General features: G+C 44.0%; 2 protein-coding genes and 1 long non-coding RNA gene across 4 annotated transcripts in view; 1 reads left to right on the plus strand and 2 right to left on the minus strand.

Moving 5' to 3' along the window:
- The window catches only part of nalf1b (NALCN channel auxiliary factor 1b), a 128,987-nt gene that overhangs the window by 11,862 nt on the left and 95,814 nt on the right, over positions 1-21,311 (plus strand). The window lies entirely within an intron of this gene.
- On the minus strand, positions 2-6,444 carry LOC144388744 (uncharacterized protein F54H12.2-like). 2 transcript variants are annotated; one of them, XM_078090284.1, is made up of 2 exons: positions 6,059-6,444; positions 2-5,158 (listed from the first exon to the last, which is right to left on the minus strand). In XM_078090284.1, the coding sequence occupies exon 2, from the start codon at positions 1,872-1,874 to the stop codon at positions 567-569; it is 1,308 nt and encodes a 435-aa protein (XP_077946410.1). In that variant the 5' UTR covers positions 1,875-5,158; positions 6,059-6,444; the 3' UTR covers positions 2-566. The 2 variants fall into 2 exon arrangements, with proteins under 2 accessions (XP_077946410.1, XP_077946409.1); XM_078090283.1 differs by having other exon boundaries at positions 5,311-6,444.
- On the minus strand, positions 6,738-11,790 carry LOC144388746 (uncharacterized). The gene is made up of 2 exons (XR_013452971.1): positions 7,463-11,790; positions 6,738-7,344 (listed from the first exon to the last, which is right to left on the minus strand). It is a non-coding gene; the product is annotated as an uncharacterized LOC144388746 (long non-coding RNA).

The following is a 21,311-nucleotide window of genomic DNA, read 5'->3' on the forward strand; positions in this document are numbered from 1 at the left end:
GTTGTCTTTATATATTTTATTCATAAAACGTCACAGGATAGTTTATCATTAGATCACACATTGTACACACGTAAAAGCATCCTCACAACACCCTGAGGGTTGGATTTTGTTAACAAAACGACAGACCATCGCATCATTATTGACTAGATTAGGTCCGTACAAAGTTAAAACTCGTGAATAAGACCAGCCTTTTTGTATATAACATAGAAAAAACACACAATGTTGGCCACAGGTTGTAGTAAAATTATTTTGAACCTGTTTCCTAGAATAAGACATAGTCGTACAGTTATAATTGAGAAAATTAACTATTTCTTTTGGAAACTGTTCATAATCAGGAGGGTTTCCAAAACTGTCAAAGAAAAAGCCATGCTTGTATTTTGTGATATAAATCGCCAACCAATGCTCTCCGGGGCTGCTGGACGGGTGCGTATTTACAATAGTCATCACCGGATACTTGCGCAAAGCCTTCATAGGCAGCTGGTCACACGCTAACACGCCCATAAAATCGACCCCCCTAACAACCCGTTTTCGAACAATACTCGTCAACTCTATGGTGTTCATGGTGTTTAAAAGTTATCCACCAAGACTTGTCGTTGGTTTGATATCTCGATAACGGAGTCAAAAACAGAATAACATATGATATTTATGGTACGAGGAAGGGCCGTTCTGAAGCGGACCTCCAGGCGCACATTCCCCGTCTTGATTAGTGACACGTTCCCCGACTGCCCGTCGTCAGGCTCCAGATTAAAACAGAACAGCGAGTAACCGTGACCAAAGTCACTCCGTGTTACAGCCAGCGATCTGTCTTTTAAATGTCGACCTGTTGTTTGAATCAGGTGGTAATATTCTCTCACGTACTGGCCGCTCTGGAAGAGTGGCTGTAGCGGTCTCGCTGGATATGCGTGGCCATCAGCGTAAATGCTTAAAAACTCGGTGTCATAGTGTTGGAAATTAAAGGGATTCCGTGTATAACTACCCGTGTATCCTTCGTTGTCAACAAACCCTAAAACAATAAACTTAGGGATCTGTCCCATGAATAGATTCTCCTGGTTGCAGACTCGGGTCCCCGCCGGAATGGAGAATGTTTTCAGCGCTACTCTGTCGATGGCATACTTGGCGTTTGTGTGTTGAAGAGCCCTGCTGTGCGCCAGTCGGACCGTCGGAGCTACGGAGACCTTTTTTACAAATACACTAGCGGCGACTATCTTGACCTTGTATTGAGCCGCTGCAGCCGCCATCAGAGAGAATTCGTCTTTTGACCGTATAAATTTCAAGGAAATATCAACGCCGTTAAGCAACAGCTTCTCTTGAAAAAACAAATCGGCATGTATTGGTACAATTAACTCCACTATACGGCTTTCAACGGTGTGTCCTCCTCGCGCGGCCAGCCCCTCGTTGTCCCCTTTAATAGACGTCTCGTCCATATGCTGCGCGGTGTCTTTACTAAACAGAGCTGTACTAAACTGCGTCTCCAGGGTGTCTTTCCCGTAATTAAGCAAACATTCGATTATGCCTCGGTATGGGTAGGTGTTTGAAGATTGTGAAATGAGCCTGTCCCCTAGCATGATATCAACCTGGGAGAATAAGGTACATCCGGGGTAATTTATGAAGCCGACATCAGCATCGGCTGCTAAATTGGACCCATCCGCATTAGTTATCTTTACACGCATATACAGAAAGGTATCGTTCAGATCCAGGTAATCTTCCCCGCTGGCCGAAATATGAAACTCCAAAGGGCCTCTGTCTGTAATGGATGAGACTGGCGGGATCTCGATGAAGGAATATTTCTCTATGGACGTTTGTGTATAAGGAACAGTAAAGAGATCCAGTTCAGACTTTACACACTCCGCCGACTGATTATGGATGAGCGCCATAGTTTCTACCTCTAAAATATGTCTTTAGCCAAAATCCGGGCGCGTTTTATCTGAGAACCTCTTCGGGCTGTGCCAGATTTCTTTTTGACTCCCGCCTTGTTCCTACCATCCCTTTTACATTTTTTGGTCCCTGGCCCCGCACCGCCCCTGCCTGTGGGGGGTCTTTTCAAAGCCCTGCGGGTGTGTATTAGCATGCCGTGACCCTGCTGCTGCTCTGGTTGTTGTTGAGCCCCAGAGAACGGTCCTTTGGCTATATTTGATACAACGTCTCCGATGATGTTAGTAGCGGCTGTTTTCAAATGTGGTTTAGCCAGGCTGAACCCCCGTTTTAAAAGAGGAAGGGCCATCCTGAGCAGCCCCCGAAATATACCCCCCAAACCATTGCCATATTGTGTCTGAGATCCTATAAATCCCGGTAGTTCTCCGCCGGCTTGGTTCATATAATATGCCATATATCGGCCGTCGTCGTGTGTGTAGTGGCTATTCCTCATCTTCCACTTGTTTTCTTCTTTTTAGAAACGCTGTTTTATAGGTCTGAAATGTAGCTTCGCTATGACCTTTCCGTATAAAAAGGGTATGTATCCGTTCTGATCGTTTTTTATGGATATCTCAATATCATCAATAACGTTTTTGGAGAGAGATGTGTATTGCGGCCTGTCGTAAGTCAGAGTGGGTATGCGTCGTTGTTCGGCAGCCACATTTATACATCTTAGAAGAGGTACATGGCTGTCCCCCACTAATTGATAGTCGACAATATCGCTATATATGTAAAATGTGTAACAACCTGCATGTATATCGGCGGGATAGGGGGTGATGTGGGATCTGTCAGTAGTCGGTAGGGGAAAAGCCTCCCCATCTTTAAACCCCAATATTGTCGCGAGCCGTCCTACAAAGGTTATAGTTGAATCCTCTGTTGACCCCAGAAAGTATACGCGGTTTTTAACACTACTATAATGCATAGATACCCCCTCCAGCTGCGTGTTAGTGCTGATTCGAGCATTAAACGCTTTAACAATAGCCTGTATAGACTCATAAACCCCAATGTCCATAGTAAAGGCCGATTTAACCCTATTTTTACCATTGTACACTTTTACAACCGCATCTGTTTTCGGAAAACTGTACCACACTCTCGGATACTGGAATTCTACCAACCCCACCTCATGTGGTTCGCTCAGAACAATGGCCTTGGCTAATTTTGTCCTGTAGTTCCATATCTGATTTTTAGGATAAACCTGAGCAGACGCGTTACTAGGTAGTGTAACATAAAAACCATTCTGGGTCATCGTGCCGTGTCCTATGGTGGCCGGTTTAAGAGTGAACTCTCAAGATGCATGCATGTGTCTTTTATCAAGCATCCGTTATGTCTTTTTCTGAGACCCAGGAGTTAAACTTCTCGGGCCATCCCAACCATTTCACAAAGACCTGCTTCTTGCCTCTGGAGATTTTTCTATCCATAATTTTTTCTATTTTAAACATCTTGTTTTTACCTATAATTACTTTTTGTAACTCCGGTTCGTAAAACGTACCTTTCAACAATTCCCCTGCACAATCAGTTAGTTTATAAACCGGAGGATCTCTGGCTATACACCTTGATATTGTAAAATGCTCATCGGTGAATGTTTGTTTATAACCCTTCCTAAATCCCCCGCGGAGTTTTGATATTCTCACGGTGTCGCCCTTGTTAAATTTAAAGCATACTGGCTTCTGAGGGTACAACTTGTACAGTTGGATGAAGACCGTCTTCTCATTGTCTTTATTGACTGCTGATGGCTGCATCTTTATGGACCTGTGGTGTGAGTTATTATAGGCCTCGACAAGCTCCTGTACTACATCCACATATCTTCGTGAATTAACGGATGTTAAATATCTCCACATGCGGGTTTTAAAAGTCCTGTTAAAGCGCTCCACCACGCTGGCCTTGGTCTCGTTCGATGTTGAAAAATGCGTAATTTTATACTGTGACATTAACCGCTGAAAGTGTTTGTTATAAAACTCTGTACCTTCATCTGTTTGAAGTTTCACAGGTATGCGTCCGTCACTCAGAATGTCTTTAAAGGCTTTTGTGACTGTGAGGCCCGATTTGTTAGAAAGACATCTAACCCACGCATATTTGGAAAATACATCGATACACGTCAGTAAATACCGCACAGTATCATTTTCCTCAGCATATTCACCCATATCAACTAGATCAGCCTGAAACTGTTTGTCAATGCCGCTGACCAAAACCCTATTCCTCGGGAAATGTACGGCTGCCTTGGCGTGTAATGTGTACACGTCTTGCGCTAGTAGGTATTCGTTAACACTAGATAGTGACGGCGTCACCCCGGTACATTCTCCAACCGCATTGCGAAGTTTAGACACACTGCCTAACCCTCCCGGATGGGCTGGGTCTAGATAAATCTTCTGTAGAGTCCCTTCCATGATAATACCAAAGTATAAATGCCCGACAGTTCATTCGTTACAACATATTTTATTTCTCTTGTACAACATGTGACAAGCAGATTGATAGTATAGTAGTATTTCGCCCCACTGCAAAAGCAAAAATACATTTTCAGTTATAAAAACACTCAAGAACTTCATTCATTTTCGATTTCATTTTGTTTTTGTTTTTAGCATGTTAGATTGTTTTTACGCATCAATGTCTGTCGCATCATCATCATCATCATCATCATCATCATCGGGTACCTCCCATGCTTCATACGGGTTTGATACTTCTCCCCACAACCTGCCAAGCTTTTTCAGTTGGTTCATTTTGAGTTCATCTTCCCCGATCAGTGTATCATACATTTTCTGGATACTTTCAGCCGCATTGCCTCCAGATTTCAGCTCGTCAAGAAGTACTTCCGCACCCCCCTGGATGCGGTCTGCATCGACCTGAAGGTCATTCATATCCATAAACAGGAGGATGGCGGATATGAAGTTGTCATTCCAGAGCCTTTTCATCAGCGGATCAAAGTGTAGTTCGTAGAACCAGTCACATGGATATAAACACGGATGGTTTTTCTGACTGGGATTATTTGTTTGACAGCCGTAGCAGATCTCTATATTATATTTAACCCAGACCTTGTTCAACAGATGTAGCACCCCGATTCTAAGGTATTCTAGGAACCGTGCAGTATCCTTAAACACCTCGTGAGGTTCACAGAGCTTCTTTTCTTCTTCTTTTTCTTGTGTGGCCGTCGGTCCGGGAGGCGGAGTCTGAGGCGGGGTGTGAACCATCAGAGCTGGAGGTGAAGGAGAAGTGGGCGGGGTCCATCCCCCCTGGGTCCCTGAGATTTCAGAGACTAAACAAAAAATGTTTTTCTTTTTTTATGATTCTGCATGAATTAACATCAGTGACAGAAATATATATATACATATATATATATATATATATATATATATATATATATATATATATATATATATATATACACACAACATTAGCATAACCCACCTGTCATTCTTTTAGATGATTGAGGGGTGAATTATTTTCGGTCTACACATGGTAGTAGATATACCAGGTTGCACACCGCTCGGTGTATTGTCGTAAACAAGACGTTTTCTAACAGCCCCGTAAGCCTTACTGACGCTGTCTCTCTGGATAGATTTGTCAATCTGACTAAACACTTTTTGCAGAGCGGGCCAGTCACACCACTGAACAAAGAACACGAGGGGGAACCATATATTAAACTCTTCAATGGTAAGAGGGTACGGATGCTCTCTCCATCCTCGGCGGCCTCTTTGAGCTACCACATACTCTCTGTCTTCACAAACGTTTAAAAAAATGAAATCGTCAGGGCGTCTGTTGTACCGATCTGCCATGAGATGGTGTATTTTAGGCCCGGTTGTACTATACCACTGAACAGAGTATAGAGATTCTAGAAAACCTGATTGTTCAAGATCTATGCAGACAATTGATCGAAACTGCTGCCAATCTTTTACAGACATACACCCATGTCGACCCCCCACAGCAGCCTCATCATCAACTGTTTCACCAACACCCCCTCCTAGCTTGTCTTGGGCCTTGATTCTAGAAATCATAGTGACCGTGCCATCATAGTATTTAACATTATACACGTACCCATAAACACCCTCCAGCTCTAGCTCTACAGCCGGCTCTCTAGAAAGACATCCCTCACGCTTTTTCCGGCTCTGGGAAGCATCTACATCTGTATAGCATGGGCTATTTTCTGTAGACATACCTATGTCAGTCTCTGCGGCCTGCTCCATGCAATATGCAGCCTGCATTTTGCAAAGAATCCGTGTGCACAGCAATAGTAGCGGAACCAGCAACAGCAGCAACAGCAGCAGCAACAGCGGATGAGGCCAAAATGAGTGCGTTGGTGGTGGAGGTGAATAACACATCTATATATATGATGAAACCCCTCCTACAGTCCCGTGTTTCCGGTCAAAACTAACGCCCATCGCATAAAACACCCACTGATATGGCAAATTTCCAATCAAAACCAAGCACATCATCGTCAAAAATGGTTTACGTATCCATTCGTAAAATGACGCATTTCCGGGGCATGACTTCAAAATGGCGGCGGTCACATGCCCACCCCACACCCCTCCTACCCCCCAAAAGTTCAATGACGCATTTTTTCCGGTCAAAATGGCGGCGGTCACATGCCCACCCCCCCACCCCTCCTACCCCCCAAAAGTTCCCTCTTGCACGCCCTCTGGCATGTGACTGAGGTCAAAGGTCACATGCACGCGCAAAAGTAGAGGCTATATACTACTGGCAATGCTAAGAGGGAAGATCTGGAATTTTACTATTAAACGCCACCTTGGGAATTTCACCCCAGGAATTAAAAAAGGACCACCAGTCTGAGGTCAATGACAGGACACAGGTTCGTACAACACAGGCACTGGACGCAATTCCATAAACAAAATTATACAAGTTTATTTTAATATTAATTTATTTTCTTAAAATACAGTCGCGATCAAAGTTCAAATAAAATCTTTCTCAGGTTCTCAGTCATTCAGGTTACCATGAGATGCAACATACAGGAGGGGGCTGAGACTGAGGGCTCACTGGCGGAGTTGACTTGCTGAGGGGGAAGGGGCCTAATGTTCCACCACACGTGAAAAACAAAACAAACCATAAACTATTTACACCGAGGTGCACTGCAACGAAAAAATGAAGGGAACCACCACCGGGATCAGCCAGTCACTCCTACCAGTGGCACCAACAGCTCCTGTACATCAAAACAAGAAATAACAACCATTAGCAATGTAATACCGGCCAGGAGGCCCACACACACACACACACACACACACACACACACACACACACACACACACACACACACACACACACACACACACACACAAAGAAATGAATGATTAAATCACAAAACAGAAAAACAGCCCAGACAGAACAGCTGTGGTGGTGGGGGGGGGTCCCGCACTGTTTAGAGGCCCGCTTCAGCAGGTGAGCCACTGGTGGGACGTAGGGTGGTGCACCACAACGACGCCGCTTTAGCTGCAAATCAAAAGTAAGAGGCGTCTATGAAACAGCTGGACGAGGCCCATGTGCATCTAAGCAGTACAGATGAGACACCCTACCGTAAGAATTGGATGCAACGTTGCCCGAAACTTACCTAAAAGTCTATAACCGCCACGACTTAACAAGTTGAGCCTCGCTGGGCCCTGCAACAGCCACGCCAGACCAGTCACACTGCCGACGCCAAAGTTTACCCCCGAGAAGAGGTCGGGAGACCCAACTGAAGTGGATGGGCTGTTCCTTCATGTAGCCTCAGCAGCCCCACCCCGTGATCAACCTGATATCTTATCAGGTTGATCACAGCTTAGTGACACACAGTGGGAGGGTGGAGCCTAGATGGAAAGTCAGCTGATTTAGAACACCCCAAAAACGTGTAGCTAAAGCCTCGTTCATCTGGGTGACAGATCTACATTGTTGCCCGTGAAAACTATTAAAAACAAATCAGTGTTCTTCATTACTGTGAAAATGGGCGGCGTAGTTTATTCAGAGTCAATGCACATTTCCCTTCTTGTTGTCCCAACTACTCGCTAGCACTCCAGATGCGTACTCACGCATGTCTGAAAATAGTCCCCAGCAAATGCACTCTTTATTTCTGTCACTCTACAAAAAGAAATACAATGGATGTGTTACCCGTTTAAAAAAACAAGTACAACTTCAGAAGGAACAAATGGGCTCGCGGCCGAGTGCCAGATGCGGCCTTTGACTGAGGATGGTCTTTAGATGTTCCAACTTGTGGCTGTCAGACTCCACTTCCCGAAGGCGTGTCGTGCAGATCAAGCCACCTTTGCTAAATAATGAGTCTCTCATCATAGCCACTTCTTCCTCTTCAAGATCGTTTGGAAGCCTTTATGGGGAAAGATGTTCCATATTCCATGTGGATGCTTTGGTTTTAGGGTCCTGGTGTGGAGGAGAATGCTGGCTCGCTGTCACATGGTCACGCCTCGCTTTGAACGAAACAGCAATCATTCATTGCAAAAATATGTGTGCCTCTCCTACGACAATGGGGTCAAAATGTCATGTGAAAAAGGCAGATGTACAGAATGCCTACTCTTTACTTCCTGTTATTTTCAAATCTTTTGAATTCTCTTTGGTAGAGCCCAATATCACAAATTGGCCTTTGAGGGCTTTACAATCTATACAACACACAACATTCTCTGTCCTTGGACTCTCATATCGGATAATGGAAATCTCAGCCACAGCCAATGAGGCCCCTTGTTGACATGATGACCTCTTACTTTACTGCTTCTTCTTGTGTTATTTCCACCTTTTGATCTCTCGACGCACCTGCTTATACCAATACAGATGCGTTCATATACGCACACGCTCACAAAGAGCCCCATGTGCAATGTTTCCTGCAGATCCAGACCTGACTGTCCCTTCCGGTGTAATTTAATTTTCACTCTGCTTCTCTGGCGGCTGTGTCTCCAGGGCGCTGCCTCATCATGCTGATCTCCTTTCTCCCTCTGTCTGTTATTGTCCCTCTCTTACTTTCACATCCTTTGTTTTTACCCCATCTGGTGTCAGAGCTCTGAGGAATCAACATCACGCATCTCAACATCACCTCCACCCCTCTCCGCCTCCTCCTCGTAGACTCGCTTCTCTCCAGGGACCTCGGTTTTGCTCTCCCAAATATGTGGGTGTTGAGCTCTCCTCTCCTCCCGGAGTGATAGATACTGATCTAGGTTAAGGTGCTTTCCTTCCCTTGAATTACAGGCCTGTCCGCACAAATCCCAATGTGTGCTCCCTCACTCGGCCTGCTTATTCAATCACCGCCTCCCTCCCTATCACTCTCCATTTCCACAAGACTATTCAATTAAGCCCCTGTTTAATTCAGCTGTTTGTTTTGACTCTACAGTGAGGACAGGATGATTGGGTTTTCCGTTAAATAAAAGACAATTACCCAAAGTCCCGGCTGAGCATGTCCAAGCAAAATGAAGAAAAGGAAAGAAACAAGATGCCCTTTTATTGACCCCCGGGTGGGAAATGTTGCATCTTAGCATCACAAGGCCAGTGATACAGTAGAACCAGCCTACAGTAATGCTGGCAGCTCTGTGAGGCCGTACCAAGGCACAAGGGGGGCATTGAACTCACTTAAAATGTCAGCAAGAACAATACCTACATCCATATGCATATATATAGATCTGTCTATATCGTTATATATGGTAACAAGCTAAAATGAACTAATTAACTCCAAACAAAAAGTACAGCTAAGGCTCAAGGGAATGTTATTGGTTGGCGGGTTGGTATAAACCAAAGAATTGGATTCAATCATTAGTTTTTCCTCCGAAGAAGGAGATTGTCTAGTTCTAAAATAATCGTAGATTTTTTCCATTCCTTTTTTTCTAAATCCTTTGAGGACCTTGTATCAGGTTGTGAGATATGAATGAAATGTTCACAACAGACAAAATACGCTTTGAATCAAAACAAAGTGAGGGGACTAGCAGTGGAAAACATTGTCAGGTTGGGTGATAGATACCTTCACAAAATGTAATGTCAGTCATCCTCAATACTTGCTACTTGACCAACCAGTAGGCTGATACAGAGCCACACTGCTAGCATGTCCGCTACATGTAGCGCAGTATCCCTGATAGTTCAGAAAGTGTCAAAAGTATTTGTAATATCTACAAAGGCATTCAGCCTACAAACTTTATTTACAATTTTACAAATTTACAAAGTTTGGGACAGGTAGACAAATACAGAAGGAAAACTTTGTGATACGTTCCTGTCAACACAAATGAATATTGTGCTACATATTTCTTCAACGGGACATGTTTTTTCATGTTAATTAGATGAAACCCTGCTTTGACACAGCACATAACGTCCACATAGTCCCGCTATCGGCACAGACAGTATGTCCTTACTGCAAGTACTGCACTTTTCCCTTTTCTCTCTCCCACAAATTCAATTAGGGCTGCGTTGCTTCTCTGCGCAGCACAAACAGATCCAGGGAAACTCCCCTACATATGAGCGGCCAGTGTTTGTTTCTCCCCAGGCAGGAGATAAGAGAACGCGTCCGTTCGAGAAGAACACAGCAGCACTCCCATGGAAACGCCTCCTCGTCCTCCTCTATTCCCCGTCGACGAAGCACAAGAGAGCCGTATACTTCTCCCCCCGTTGCTGCATCGGGCCTCCGCTCCAATCAAACACTCCCCCCCCCCCCCCCCCATGTATTTTCCTTTCTCTCTACCGCCGTCCACTACACTGGAACAAAAATCCCATCCCTCAGTTACAATGTGTTAGCGGTCCTGTTAGCTTGGTGCATGGCTGCACCATGGAGTTGGTGAACACAGCAACGTGGTCCACGTGTGTGTGACTGAAGAGCAAACGGTACGTATCCAGTATCCAGTCTGTGGACACACAAGTTAAACACGGCATCAGCTGTACTCAATGAGATAAACTCTGCAATGATTCCCTTTAATGCATCAGATTCGATCAGATCTGTGACGAAAACGGATTCTGACTTTTACACAATTGCAATCCGTCTCATTTCTCCTCCGGTGTGCTTAGTTGAATGATTTGATGAGTGGGTGATGTGTTATGTTTGATTTATTGTGACCAAGTGAAAAGAGGGAAGGGGCTAAAGAAAACAGAAATGGCTGCTATTGATAACCTACTGCATACCAAACGCATTAAACTCCGGCATGTATTTGTTCTTGGTGGTGTTTACAGCCTACAGAATATAAAACGGTCAGTGTCTTCACAACTAAAGGAGAAAAAGCTTGATGCATCTTTGCAACAGACTTTTGCACTTGTGCCCAAGATCCGGATCTGCCACTTCAGTTTTCTCTTCAGTGTTAGTGGGTTGTGAAAATGAAAGATGTGATTGAATGAACGAAATGTTAGTATGAAATAGAGGAGCAGGGTGCTACCATGACAGCCCTTCACAGACCTGGTTTTATTTTCTCTTCACTGTTGAATTGCAAATGTTGATACAGTTATTTGCGTGAGCGTGACATCAATCTAAAAACTGGAAACTATATTTAAAAAGGAAGAGAAAGTGGCTTTCAGGGAAATTAGTTGCTCTGCATTTCATTTTTAAAGCACAGAGTTCAAATGTGCCATTTTGACAATAATATTTAGAGTAATGTCAGTGGGCTGTTTGATGGTATCACTCGAGTTGGACAAAAAAACGAATAGAAAAGCAGATCAAATAAAATTTCTAATCTCCCCTCGAGCTAAAGGCATTTGAATTCTGAACTTCTTTTACATGAAACGTGAAAAAACGTTGGGAAATATTGCTGCATACCTGTAGAACGTATGAAGCCTTTCGAGGTTTCTGAGCGAATAGTTATAGTTATAGAAAGAAATGACCTTACCAGACCCCAGTTGCCCGTTCCTCACCTTTGCTTGAAACGACAGCGGCTGGAGGCGTAACATGAAGCTCCCCAGACAAACTGGCAGCACTTAGCGCATAGACCTACAAGCCACACTAGTCCAATGCTAAATGTGTCCGTCGTAGTCTTTCTTAATATCTAATATTACGTCCCTAGTTCTTATTGCGGCTAAGTCACAAGGCCGTGTTTAACTTGTGTGCCCCTACCAAGGGAGAATTCCATTGGTATCGTTTTAGTGCTGAGAAACAAAAACAAAAATGTGTGGCCACGGAGACGATTTCAGTTTCGTTGCTATTTTAAAAACAACCATGAGACTCAGCCGGTGGTTTGTGAACAAAAGCTGTGTAGGCCGATGTATGTTTTTCTTTTTCAATCGGGATCTGATAAATGCGTATGTGACTTCCTGTACTCTTCTTCTCAGTCTCTTTCCTACATCCTCAGCTTGACTGAGACGACGTTGGGAAATTAGTAGAAAAGCAAAAGCTCATCTCAACACAGTAAACATTGACGTATCAACCACCTAATGCGGTCGGATGTATCAGATACAAATCTGAAAAACAGATCATTAAAAACACCCTTTTCACCACAAATTGAAAAAGTAACAATCTATCAATTTATCCAAAACAAAATCAGCATATTTCCCCCCCTGAAGTGTAACTACATCATGGAGCTTCGTGTGAACGTGTGCTCACAGGTCTTGTGTTAAAGGGGCTGGAGGGACACTGAAAAAGCACGGAAAAGAGCTGCAATTGTTCCTGTCGAGTTGAAAAGCACCAGCAAAGAAAACAGGCCAGCGTTTCCTACATTTAAGGTGGTGTTGGGGCATTCGCCTGATCCCTGATCAATGCGGTTACTGAATGATACGTGACGGTGAGGGAGCATTGATCTGTTATCGGTGAGGAAGTGTGAGTGAGAGTTTGAATGCATGGATAGCTGTTGCATTGCTGCGTGATCTATCCCTCATATACTGCACACGTCCACATCAATCCTTCACACCTGTCACCTGGCTAAAAGACACCAGACATGTGGAAATAAACACCGAGATCAAAAAGAAACTGAGAGCAGCAAAAGTGAAGTGTGCTGAGAAAGCTTCAGTACATTGCGAGCATCACTGGCAGAGAGACAGAAACCAGTATTAGTTCCCAGACTCTGGCGGTGACATTCTCACATTACTGAGTCATCGGCATCATCAGCCCATCACAGCATGTCCTGATTCCGGGAGAGCACGGCAGAGCAGCGAGGGGAGATGGACACGCCAACATTGAGTTTTTAATGCCATAAACGCACACATACTGTACGTACAGACGCACTGTAGAATAACACCACAACATGGCACACATGGGGAGGGAAGTAGGTGACGAAAGCCGACAGAAGAGGGGGGGGAAGACGGAGGGTTAAATAGGGAAAACCCGGCGACGTGTGCGGCATGATGTGCCGCTGTCAGATCCTGCGACGTACTGTATTTTCTCTGCGCGTTGTACAAACAATTCATTTGAGCACCTGGTCCTACCTAATCCTTCCAGTTTCAATCAGGCTAGTGTTTCTGTCAATGGATGAGTGTGAGTGAATTTGCGGCGCGTGTTTGCATGCTTGAGTGCACGGCGGCTTTTGTTTTTAATTTAGAATGAAGAATTAGAGTAGTCTCAACCAAATAGTTTTGAGAAATTTGCTTTCTTACACAGAGTTAGATGAGAATTACTTGAAGCAGTAATAAAGTAATACAGTGACACGCGACTAATAGGACCTCGGAAATTACAATATATATAATCGTTAAGTCAGGTAATGCGTTACAAGCCAAAATGTTGAGTTGATTGTTTTCACAGCGATATCAGCTACGCAAATACTCAGTGAACCAGCTGTAAACCTTTTAAAGCATATTTTTGTTTTGGTGTAAAAAGCAAGAAATGAGATCTTCAGACGTGCTGTACATTCATTTTGATACCTGTGGACAGATTCAGAACTGTTTTAAGCAGCTATGTCTGTTTCTAACATTAGCTTCATATTTACTATACCGGCAGTGTTATTGATCTTCTCATCTCACTTTTTGGAATAAGGTTATTTCCCAAAACTAGTCATTTTTATCTCATGTATCTTTTTTTTTTTCTGTTTTTTAATTTTGTTTGGTAATTTAGTTAAATATTTATTCTAATAATTGCCTGGTTCTTTTTTGACAAACTAATTTATTATTATCTCCATGAAATGACAGAAGTGAATGGAAACTTTATAATTACCCTGAGCCGGGGGGACGGATCCAAATTGCTTGTTTTATTCAACTATGAGTCCAAGCCTTAAGATATTCAATTTACCATCATGAATGATAAAGAAGCACCCGGGGAGCGGAGAATTTACTATTTTTGCTTGAAAAATAATAGAATCTACAAAACCTCATTGAAGTAGATACCAATACATTTTCTGCTAATAAACCCATCAAATAATACATTAATTCCGTCAGCTCTAAATGCATCATTCTGCATTTTTCCAATCAACCATTGGTGACTTTCTTAAATGAAAAACTTGTTCTTTCTGGATTAAATACAGTATGTATATATATTGTATTTATATATATATTTGCCCTTTTTGGTCATAATAGAAGTTAAGATAATATTGCAATTCTTTCATGTTTCAAAGGCAGTAGGATGACAAACTTTTTCAAACATCTTTTTATTCATTGCTCTTTGTTTCTCCTAAAAATGTTTTTCGAGGGGGTGGAAAAAACCCATAAAATAGCTTTTAAGCAATATTGCACTTAATGCATCCATTCAAACGGATGCAAGTGAGTTTGTGTTGTCCTTCTCACAGCCTTCATTAGAAAGCCAAAGAGGCTGATTATCATTCACATCATTATTCCAGTGGCACCTAGCAACAGCCTCACCTGAGGATCTTTTCCTTGCGCGGGATAAACTGCTTAAGCCTAGTTTATGCGTTTTCAGAGAGACGTAAGGACACGCAGACGCAAGAGCCCCTTGCGTGTCCCTTGCGTCCCTTTTCACACCTCCTTGCGTGCGTCGATCCATTTTTCTAGACTAGCGTCAAAAGCTACGCAAACCTCCTGCAGCCCGCAAGGCTGCGATTGGTCTGCTAACTACATCCTTTACGGAGTCTCACATTTCCGCTTTCATAGCACAATACCGACATTATTAAAACAAAGAATGTTTGCGAACGGATCAGATTGGAGAACTTTTGTCGGAATAAATCCGTAAATATGACCACTTATACAAGCCATCATTGGCGGACCATAAGGACGCGCGGATGGCCTCTGATTCATGGGGGGAGATCTCCGCAAATATCTGTTTGCTGGTCGAGGGGAACAAAGTTGTGGAGGAAAATACAGGACAAATGTGTCCGCGATGAAAAGCAGCAGTGGCGATGCACGGGGCAATAAAGTCTATGATAAATAAATAAACCAACCAACGCAATTCCAATTCCTTTCCACACACAAAGACGTGACTCTCTAGGTCGTCTTCAACAAAATTACACGTTACTCCACCTGTTGTTCTGGCGGTGAATTGCTCTGCAACACACGCAAGACTTTTAGAACCATGAATTGGAACGTGTGCGTAGACACAACGGTGCGTAAAGACGCAGAAGCAGAAGCATGTGCCACCCTTTAAAGTATGTGAGGCCTACAGTGTTTGGGGATCCGATTTTGTGAGTGGGCGGGAGCAAAGCAAGTAGTGTCCTGACTCCCACACCTCCTCCCGCCTGAAGCAATGATTTGATTGTGGACGAAGCGTGGAGGTGCAGAGAAAGAGAGACAGAGGGGTTATTGGTGGGAACAGGTAGAATGGCAAATGAACAAAGCCTGTTAGAAGAGCAATGGAGGAGAGCTTGACCTGAAGATGAGGGTCTTATCTGCACCTCATTGCAAGGTTGTTTGGCCTGGAGTGTGTTTGTATGTGTGTGTGTGTGGATGGGTGGCGGAGGGGTTTATGGTTTTCCACCTTATGAAGTTTCCCTCTTTGTCAAAGACCCTTTTGTCTACTTGTCCTCTGCCCAACTATCTGCCATTCATCAACTGCAGCGTTGTCATTCATTTGTCATCCTTTTACTCAATTTTTCCCACTCTTAGACTTCATTCTTCTTTTTCAGTGTTTGTCTTCACACCTTTTCCCTGCTTGGAACGGCGTGTATAGAATTTATGGCGCTTTAGTCCCGTCCTGCCTCTTCTCTTTTGTTGCACATTTGCTTTGCAGTGCCGTTGACAGCCCCTTTAAATTATTTATCTGTCATCGACCTTTCAAGGGGCTTCTGTTGCTCCCCTGTCCCCTGTGTCACGCCTGCACCTCGCCTTTTTTTTGTGAGCAAATACAACCTCTTTAGTGTTTCAGGTGTATTTCAAAAGTATCTTTGCCATGGTCGATGTTTTTTTATTCTGCTCAATCCTTGCAGGTATTGGAATATTCATTCAATTCATGACTTTTCACCCAGGTACGGAGACCATTTGATCAGAATAATGTGTCGCAATGTGGGCTCCCTGTGGACACATTTCATTCTCCTCTGTGTTTCATCACCACACACCCATGTGCACAGACTCCCACAACTGAGACAGCAGCCGTTGAGTATTGACACAGTAGGGAGAAGCTTTACATAAAACTGGGCTTTTTGTCCAGACATTGCTCCTCACTGTAAACCTTGTTCCATTCCTCGTTCAGTTTTTATCAAGTCACGTCACACCATCGCTACCCCGGCTGCCTATCTGGCTCCCGTGGCCCTAATCCTCCCGTGCAACCTCTTAGCTGGATAAAGCTGTCTCCATCCTTTCACTTTATGGCAGGATTTACAGCAGTACCCCATCATATCCCCCTTTTAGGACTCTTAAGGTAGCTTCCACTGTTAGAGGGCAGTGCTCTTTGGAGAGCAGAAGATTCGGTTGGAAGACCTTAAAGGTGTCTGAAAAACACCAAGTGAACACAACATTAAATGGTTCAATTAAATTGAAATGATTTATCGCATAGCTTTAAAAATAGTCTCACGTTGAAGAGAAGGTTCCCACTGTCAGAGATGGGGAACTAGGCCGAGAAGTCTCACTAAAAATGAATGTTGTTTGAAAACCCCTGAGAGGAGGTATATCTCTCTGTTGTGTCACTTGTTAATAATGCGCGTGAGACAGACTGTGCACTAAGGATGACGTCTGTATTTCACCGCTCACTCCGTATTCTACCCCCCCATCCCACATTCCCTGCCTCATCCTATTGGTCCTCAGCTCACCAGCCTAGGGCTTCCTATTGGTTAAATCTACATGACAACCAACTGTCATCAGTAACATTGAACAATACGACTCATTGAATATTCTTCTCCAACAAGGTGAAGAAGACGCTATAGTTGCTATAGTATCGGGTAAACCAGACAAAGTCTAAAGTTATACTTTTTATTCAAATTAGAGTGTTTAAAAAAGTGGTTGTGTTCAAAAAGGACTTCAATGATTGTGTGGGACGATTGTGCATCTGGCCAACCGCCTCACTTCCCTGAGCTTTTCCATGGGAACCAAAGCCTACGTGCTTTATATTCATTTTCATTGGACATATTCTTAAATGTGTCCTCACTTTAATTCTGCCTGTGTCCTCCTGCCTGTGCTGTTGGTTTTACTTCAACATACCGTCATTCCTGCAGTCCTCCTGCAGTACATTGTCTTTTCCAAATCTTTACTGTAAGGATTCCCTTTGTTGTTGTGTGTAAGTGTTGGTGGGACATGAGGAAAAGCACAGATGTGACTGTGCTTGTGTGTCTGTGTGTGTCTGTGTGAGTGAGAAGGGGAAAAGGGTGAGTGAGAGAGAGTAAGGGCGACTTTCACAAACTGACTTATTGATTTCCCATTTAAAGGCAGGGGCGAGGTTTTGGATAGGATTGATTGAGAGGTGGAGTCATCAAGAGAAAGGACGACACGAGAGGGGGTGCGCTCGAGATTGACAACAAACTAAATACTAATGGTGTTTGGAGAGGGAGTGAGCTGGACACACATGTAGAAGGAGAGTGGAAACACAAGGGCTGGTGATGGGGAGTTTATAGCTTGATCTTACAACCCCCCATCCACACCACACAAGATTAATGATTGTAGCCAAGGCACACAGATGTTCGTAGCACAGCTCGGGCATGGGGAACTATGGTGATTGATTGATAGGGGACGATGAGGGTCATATGCCGAACAGAGGACAGCAGGGCTCTTACTGACAGAATTACTTGGGCTCTCTCTTTCATCTCTGACTCCATCAGTCCTTCATTCACCTCCCCCAACCGAGGCCATAGCACCACATCCACAGCAGCTGATGCTGACATGGAAATAAACGAGCATTATTGTTTCTGTTGTGCAGTGTGGATATACAGTTTATTACTGTACAGCATGAACCGGCGTATCAGTAATATGTATACGTTGTTGGTTCTTAACCCTCGGGTCGTTTGAATGCTTACTATCAAAAAGCATTCGTGGTCATGCCACACTGTACAGCAGTAAGACTTATTCCTTTAAATAAATGACTAATTACTTGTGTGCACTGAAAAAAGAATTTTCCATTCTACATTATTCCAGAATTAAAGTAAGCAATTCCGTGATCTTTCCTGGGGTTCCAGGGGCTCATCCAATGAGGCACCAAGATTGTGATTAAAACCCAATGTTACACTCAAGTGAGATTTAAATGACCGTTCAAACAAAGTTAGGCTTTTGTTTTTTCCACATAGGCCTCAGTCGTTGTCCACATGGTTGTGTCCCAACAGCAATGCATGCTGCTAAAGTTGTTGTCAACACTTCTGGTTTCATAGGAAACAACAGCAAAATGCATTTTGTGAAGCACATGCAGGAAGTGGGAGCCTTATGGACATTAGCATACCACTCCCAATGAATCACGTGGAACAGTAAACAATTCTTTAAGTAGTGATGTTTGACCTACGTGATCTGCTTGGTGAAATCGGTAGTATCCCCGCTGAACGCAGTCCAGGAGGAGTTAAACTGCGGGCGGAGCTTAGGATGTCTTTACAAGTCTTCAACCCCATTTATGCCAGTTTGTAGACACGTGTGAGCTTAATCTGGGCATCGCGTGATGTGTGTCTCTCTCTGTGTACGTGTGTGTGTGTGTGTTTGTGTTCTTTGGGCTCAGTGTAATCACAGTTCCAATCCGTCTGCCAGGAGTCTGTGTGTGGGTGACATTAAAGTTCTCATTAGCACTGTAACTCAGCAGCAATGTCGCTGTGAAGACACAAATGAAACATCCACTGCAGCTAAAACCACCCACCACTTTTCCATGTATGGACGTCTATGCATGTGCGTGTCAAAGTGTATGCAAGGAAAAAAGTAAAAGCTTTGTTAGCATATCGTACGATTTCTTACACCCACTATCCTCATTCTCTTTTCTTATTTACTGTTAATGTGCTGTTGTTTTTTATGGAATGTAATTAAACAGTACAGAAGTGCTTGATTCGCATGCATTATTAAAAAGTTGAGGAATAATTCTAAGTAAAGTAACGTCATGGAATCTAGTGGAGGAGATGAATACTTTCTTGCTGCACCACATTTTTCAGTTATCTTAATGCACGCAATCACATGTAGCTTATGGTGATGTAAGCCAAGATGAATGAAAGATGGAAGAGTTAGGAAGAAGGAAGAGATAGGTTGCCATGGTAGCAGGCTTTATACATTTATTTTCTCTCATCACCCAGGGATCAGTCTCTCTACTCATTCCCAGGTAGCCAGCGGACTCGGCCGCACGTGCAAGTGTCGGCTACCTCGGATGCGGTCAAATGTGAGACATGGGCCTGTTGTGGCTCAGACTTGGAACCCGGGTTTATCGTCAACCAGTTTTCAACTGAACTCGGAGGAGTATGTAGCCCTGTAGCGCAGTACTTTTGGCAACTGGAGCCAAGCCGACGCATATCTTGTAGCGTCGGGTTCAGGCCAAGAATTTAAAACCGTGCGCTGAAAGCCAGTTGATCGCACCGGCCAAAACCAGCACGGAGATGGAATTGGAGAGACAACTTCAAAATGAGAGGGCTCAAACAAAGAAACAAGACATTGAGTTGAGGAAGATGGAACAAGCTCTCAGGTTCAAGCACTGTGGGAAAGAAAGGCCGCTGAGCTTAAGACTGACTGCCCTCAATAACATCCAGACAGGAAAACTGAGTGGAGACAAACACCATCAAAGCGGACCTGAAAGCATCACAGGACCTGCTCCAGATCGCCTATCAAAAAACCCTCAGTAACGAGGGGGAATACAGTTATTTCGGGACTTCTGTGAGACTAAAATCAACCAACAGATGGATGTTAACATTAAGCTCAAGGCTGCTCTTGACAAGTCTGAACAGGACTTGAAAGCATCACAGGACTTGCTCAAGACTCAGAGCCATTAGCAGAAAACCCACCAAGAGAATTAGGGGGAGATATCAACAAGAATACCATGGCTGCTCTCAATAAGACTGAGCAGGACTTGAAGGATGTTCATCTGCTGTATGACAAGGAGAAGTCTTTCCTCACAGCCAAACGTGAAGATGCCTGTGACCGTAATGAAAAGCTGATTTTTTCATGGAAGAGGATGCAGGGAATTTAATCATGCTGGACAGTTCATCGAGTTAAGTGCAGTTTGGAAATTAGCCTGCAGAGATAAGAAGAAGCCTTGGAGTACCTGACGACATTTGAGAAGGACTTCAGTGCTGTATGAAGCAAACAAAGACAAAGAGAACCTTGCAGCTAGTAAGAACAAATGTGACCATCAGCTGGAGTCTGAACATTGTCAATGGAAGCAGGAAAAAGCTTCCCTGCAGAAACTCGTGTTGGAAAGGAACTTCTTCTTGGTGGTTGATCTTGCATGTGAGAAGAAAAAGAACAGGGAACTCTCTGCTGCTGTGAAGAAGGCTGAGCAGGAGGCAGAGAGTTGTACAATCGAGTGTCAGCAGGAGAAGGCTGAGCAGGAGGCAGAGAGTCGTGCTATCGAGTGGCAGCAGGAGAAGTTTCCCCTCAAAGCCAGGCTGGAGAAACTCTACGAGTAACTCTATCATACCAAGCTGAGGCACATGACATTGGTTCAAGGGAGGATGGGACTGCGCTTATGTTTGAAAACATTTCGCCGTCCCGAAACACGCTTCTGCAACAGAGACAGGAGACTATCGAGATCACGAGAGACCTAGAAAGCATCACAGACAAGTTGGAAAAGGAGTGTCTCCACGTTCAGGAACTGTCTTTACAGCTGAAAAACATCCAAGGGCCACTGTGTTGACAAGCTGGAGACACAGGAGAAAGACCACAGAAACCTCATAGCAACACTGAGGAAGAAATCTGAAGATAACTGGAGAGGCGTGATTGGGAGGCCACACACACATACTCTTGCTTTCCCAATCACAAACATTATGTGAGGTATTCCACTGTCACTGCTTAGTCTCAAACTGTTGACTGCTCCGTAACCTCGCTCACTTGCATCGCAGAAGTGGTCCATCTGTTCTCTATCTTCAGATTATGGTGGTTTAAGGCGTCTCCTGATTCTTAGGCTGGAAATCAGGTTTCGATCTTTTAGACACTCCGTCCATCTCTCTGTGTAAGATGTTGGTATTGATTCATCCACAATTTAGCTTGCAAGGGTCCTGCAGTATCCCTTCCCCTGTTAGCATGACCGGTGCTATGAAGTGGATCACGTG

Source organism: Gasterosteus aculeatus, chromosome 16 (genome assembly GCF_964276395.1).
Source record: "Gasterosteus aculeatus chromosome 16, fGasAcu3.hap1.1, whole genome shotgun sequence".
NCBI lineage: Eukaryota > Metazoa > Chordata > Actinopteri > Perciformes > Gasterosteidae > Gasterosteus > Gasterosteus aculeatus.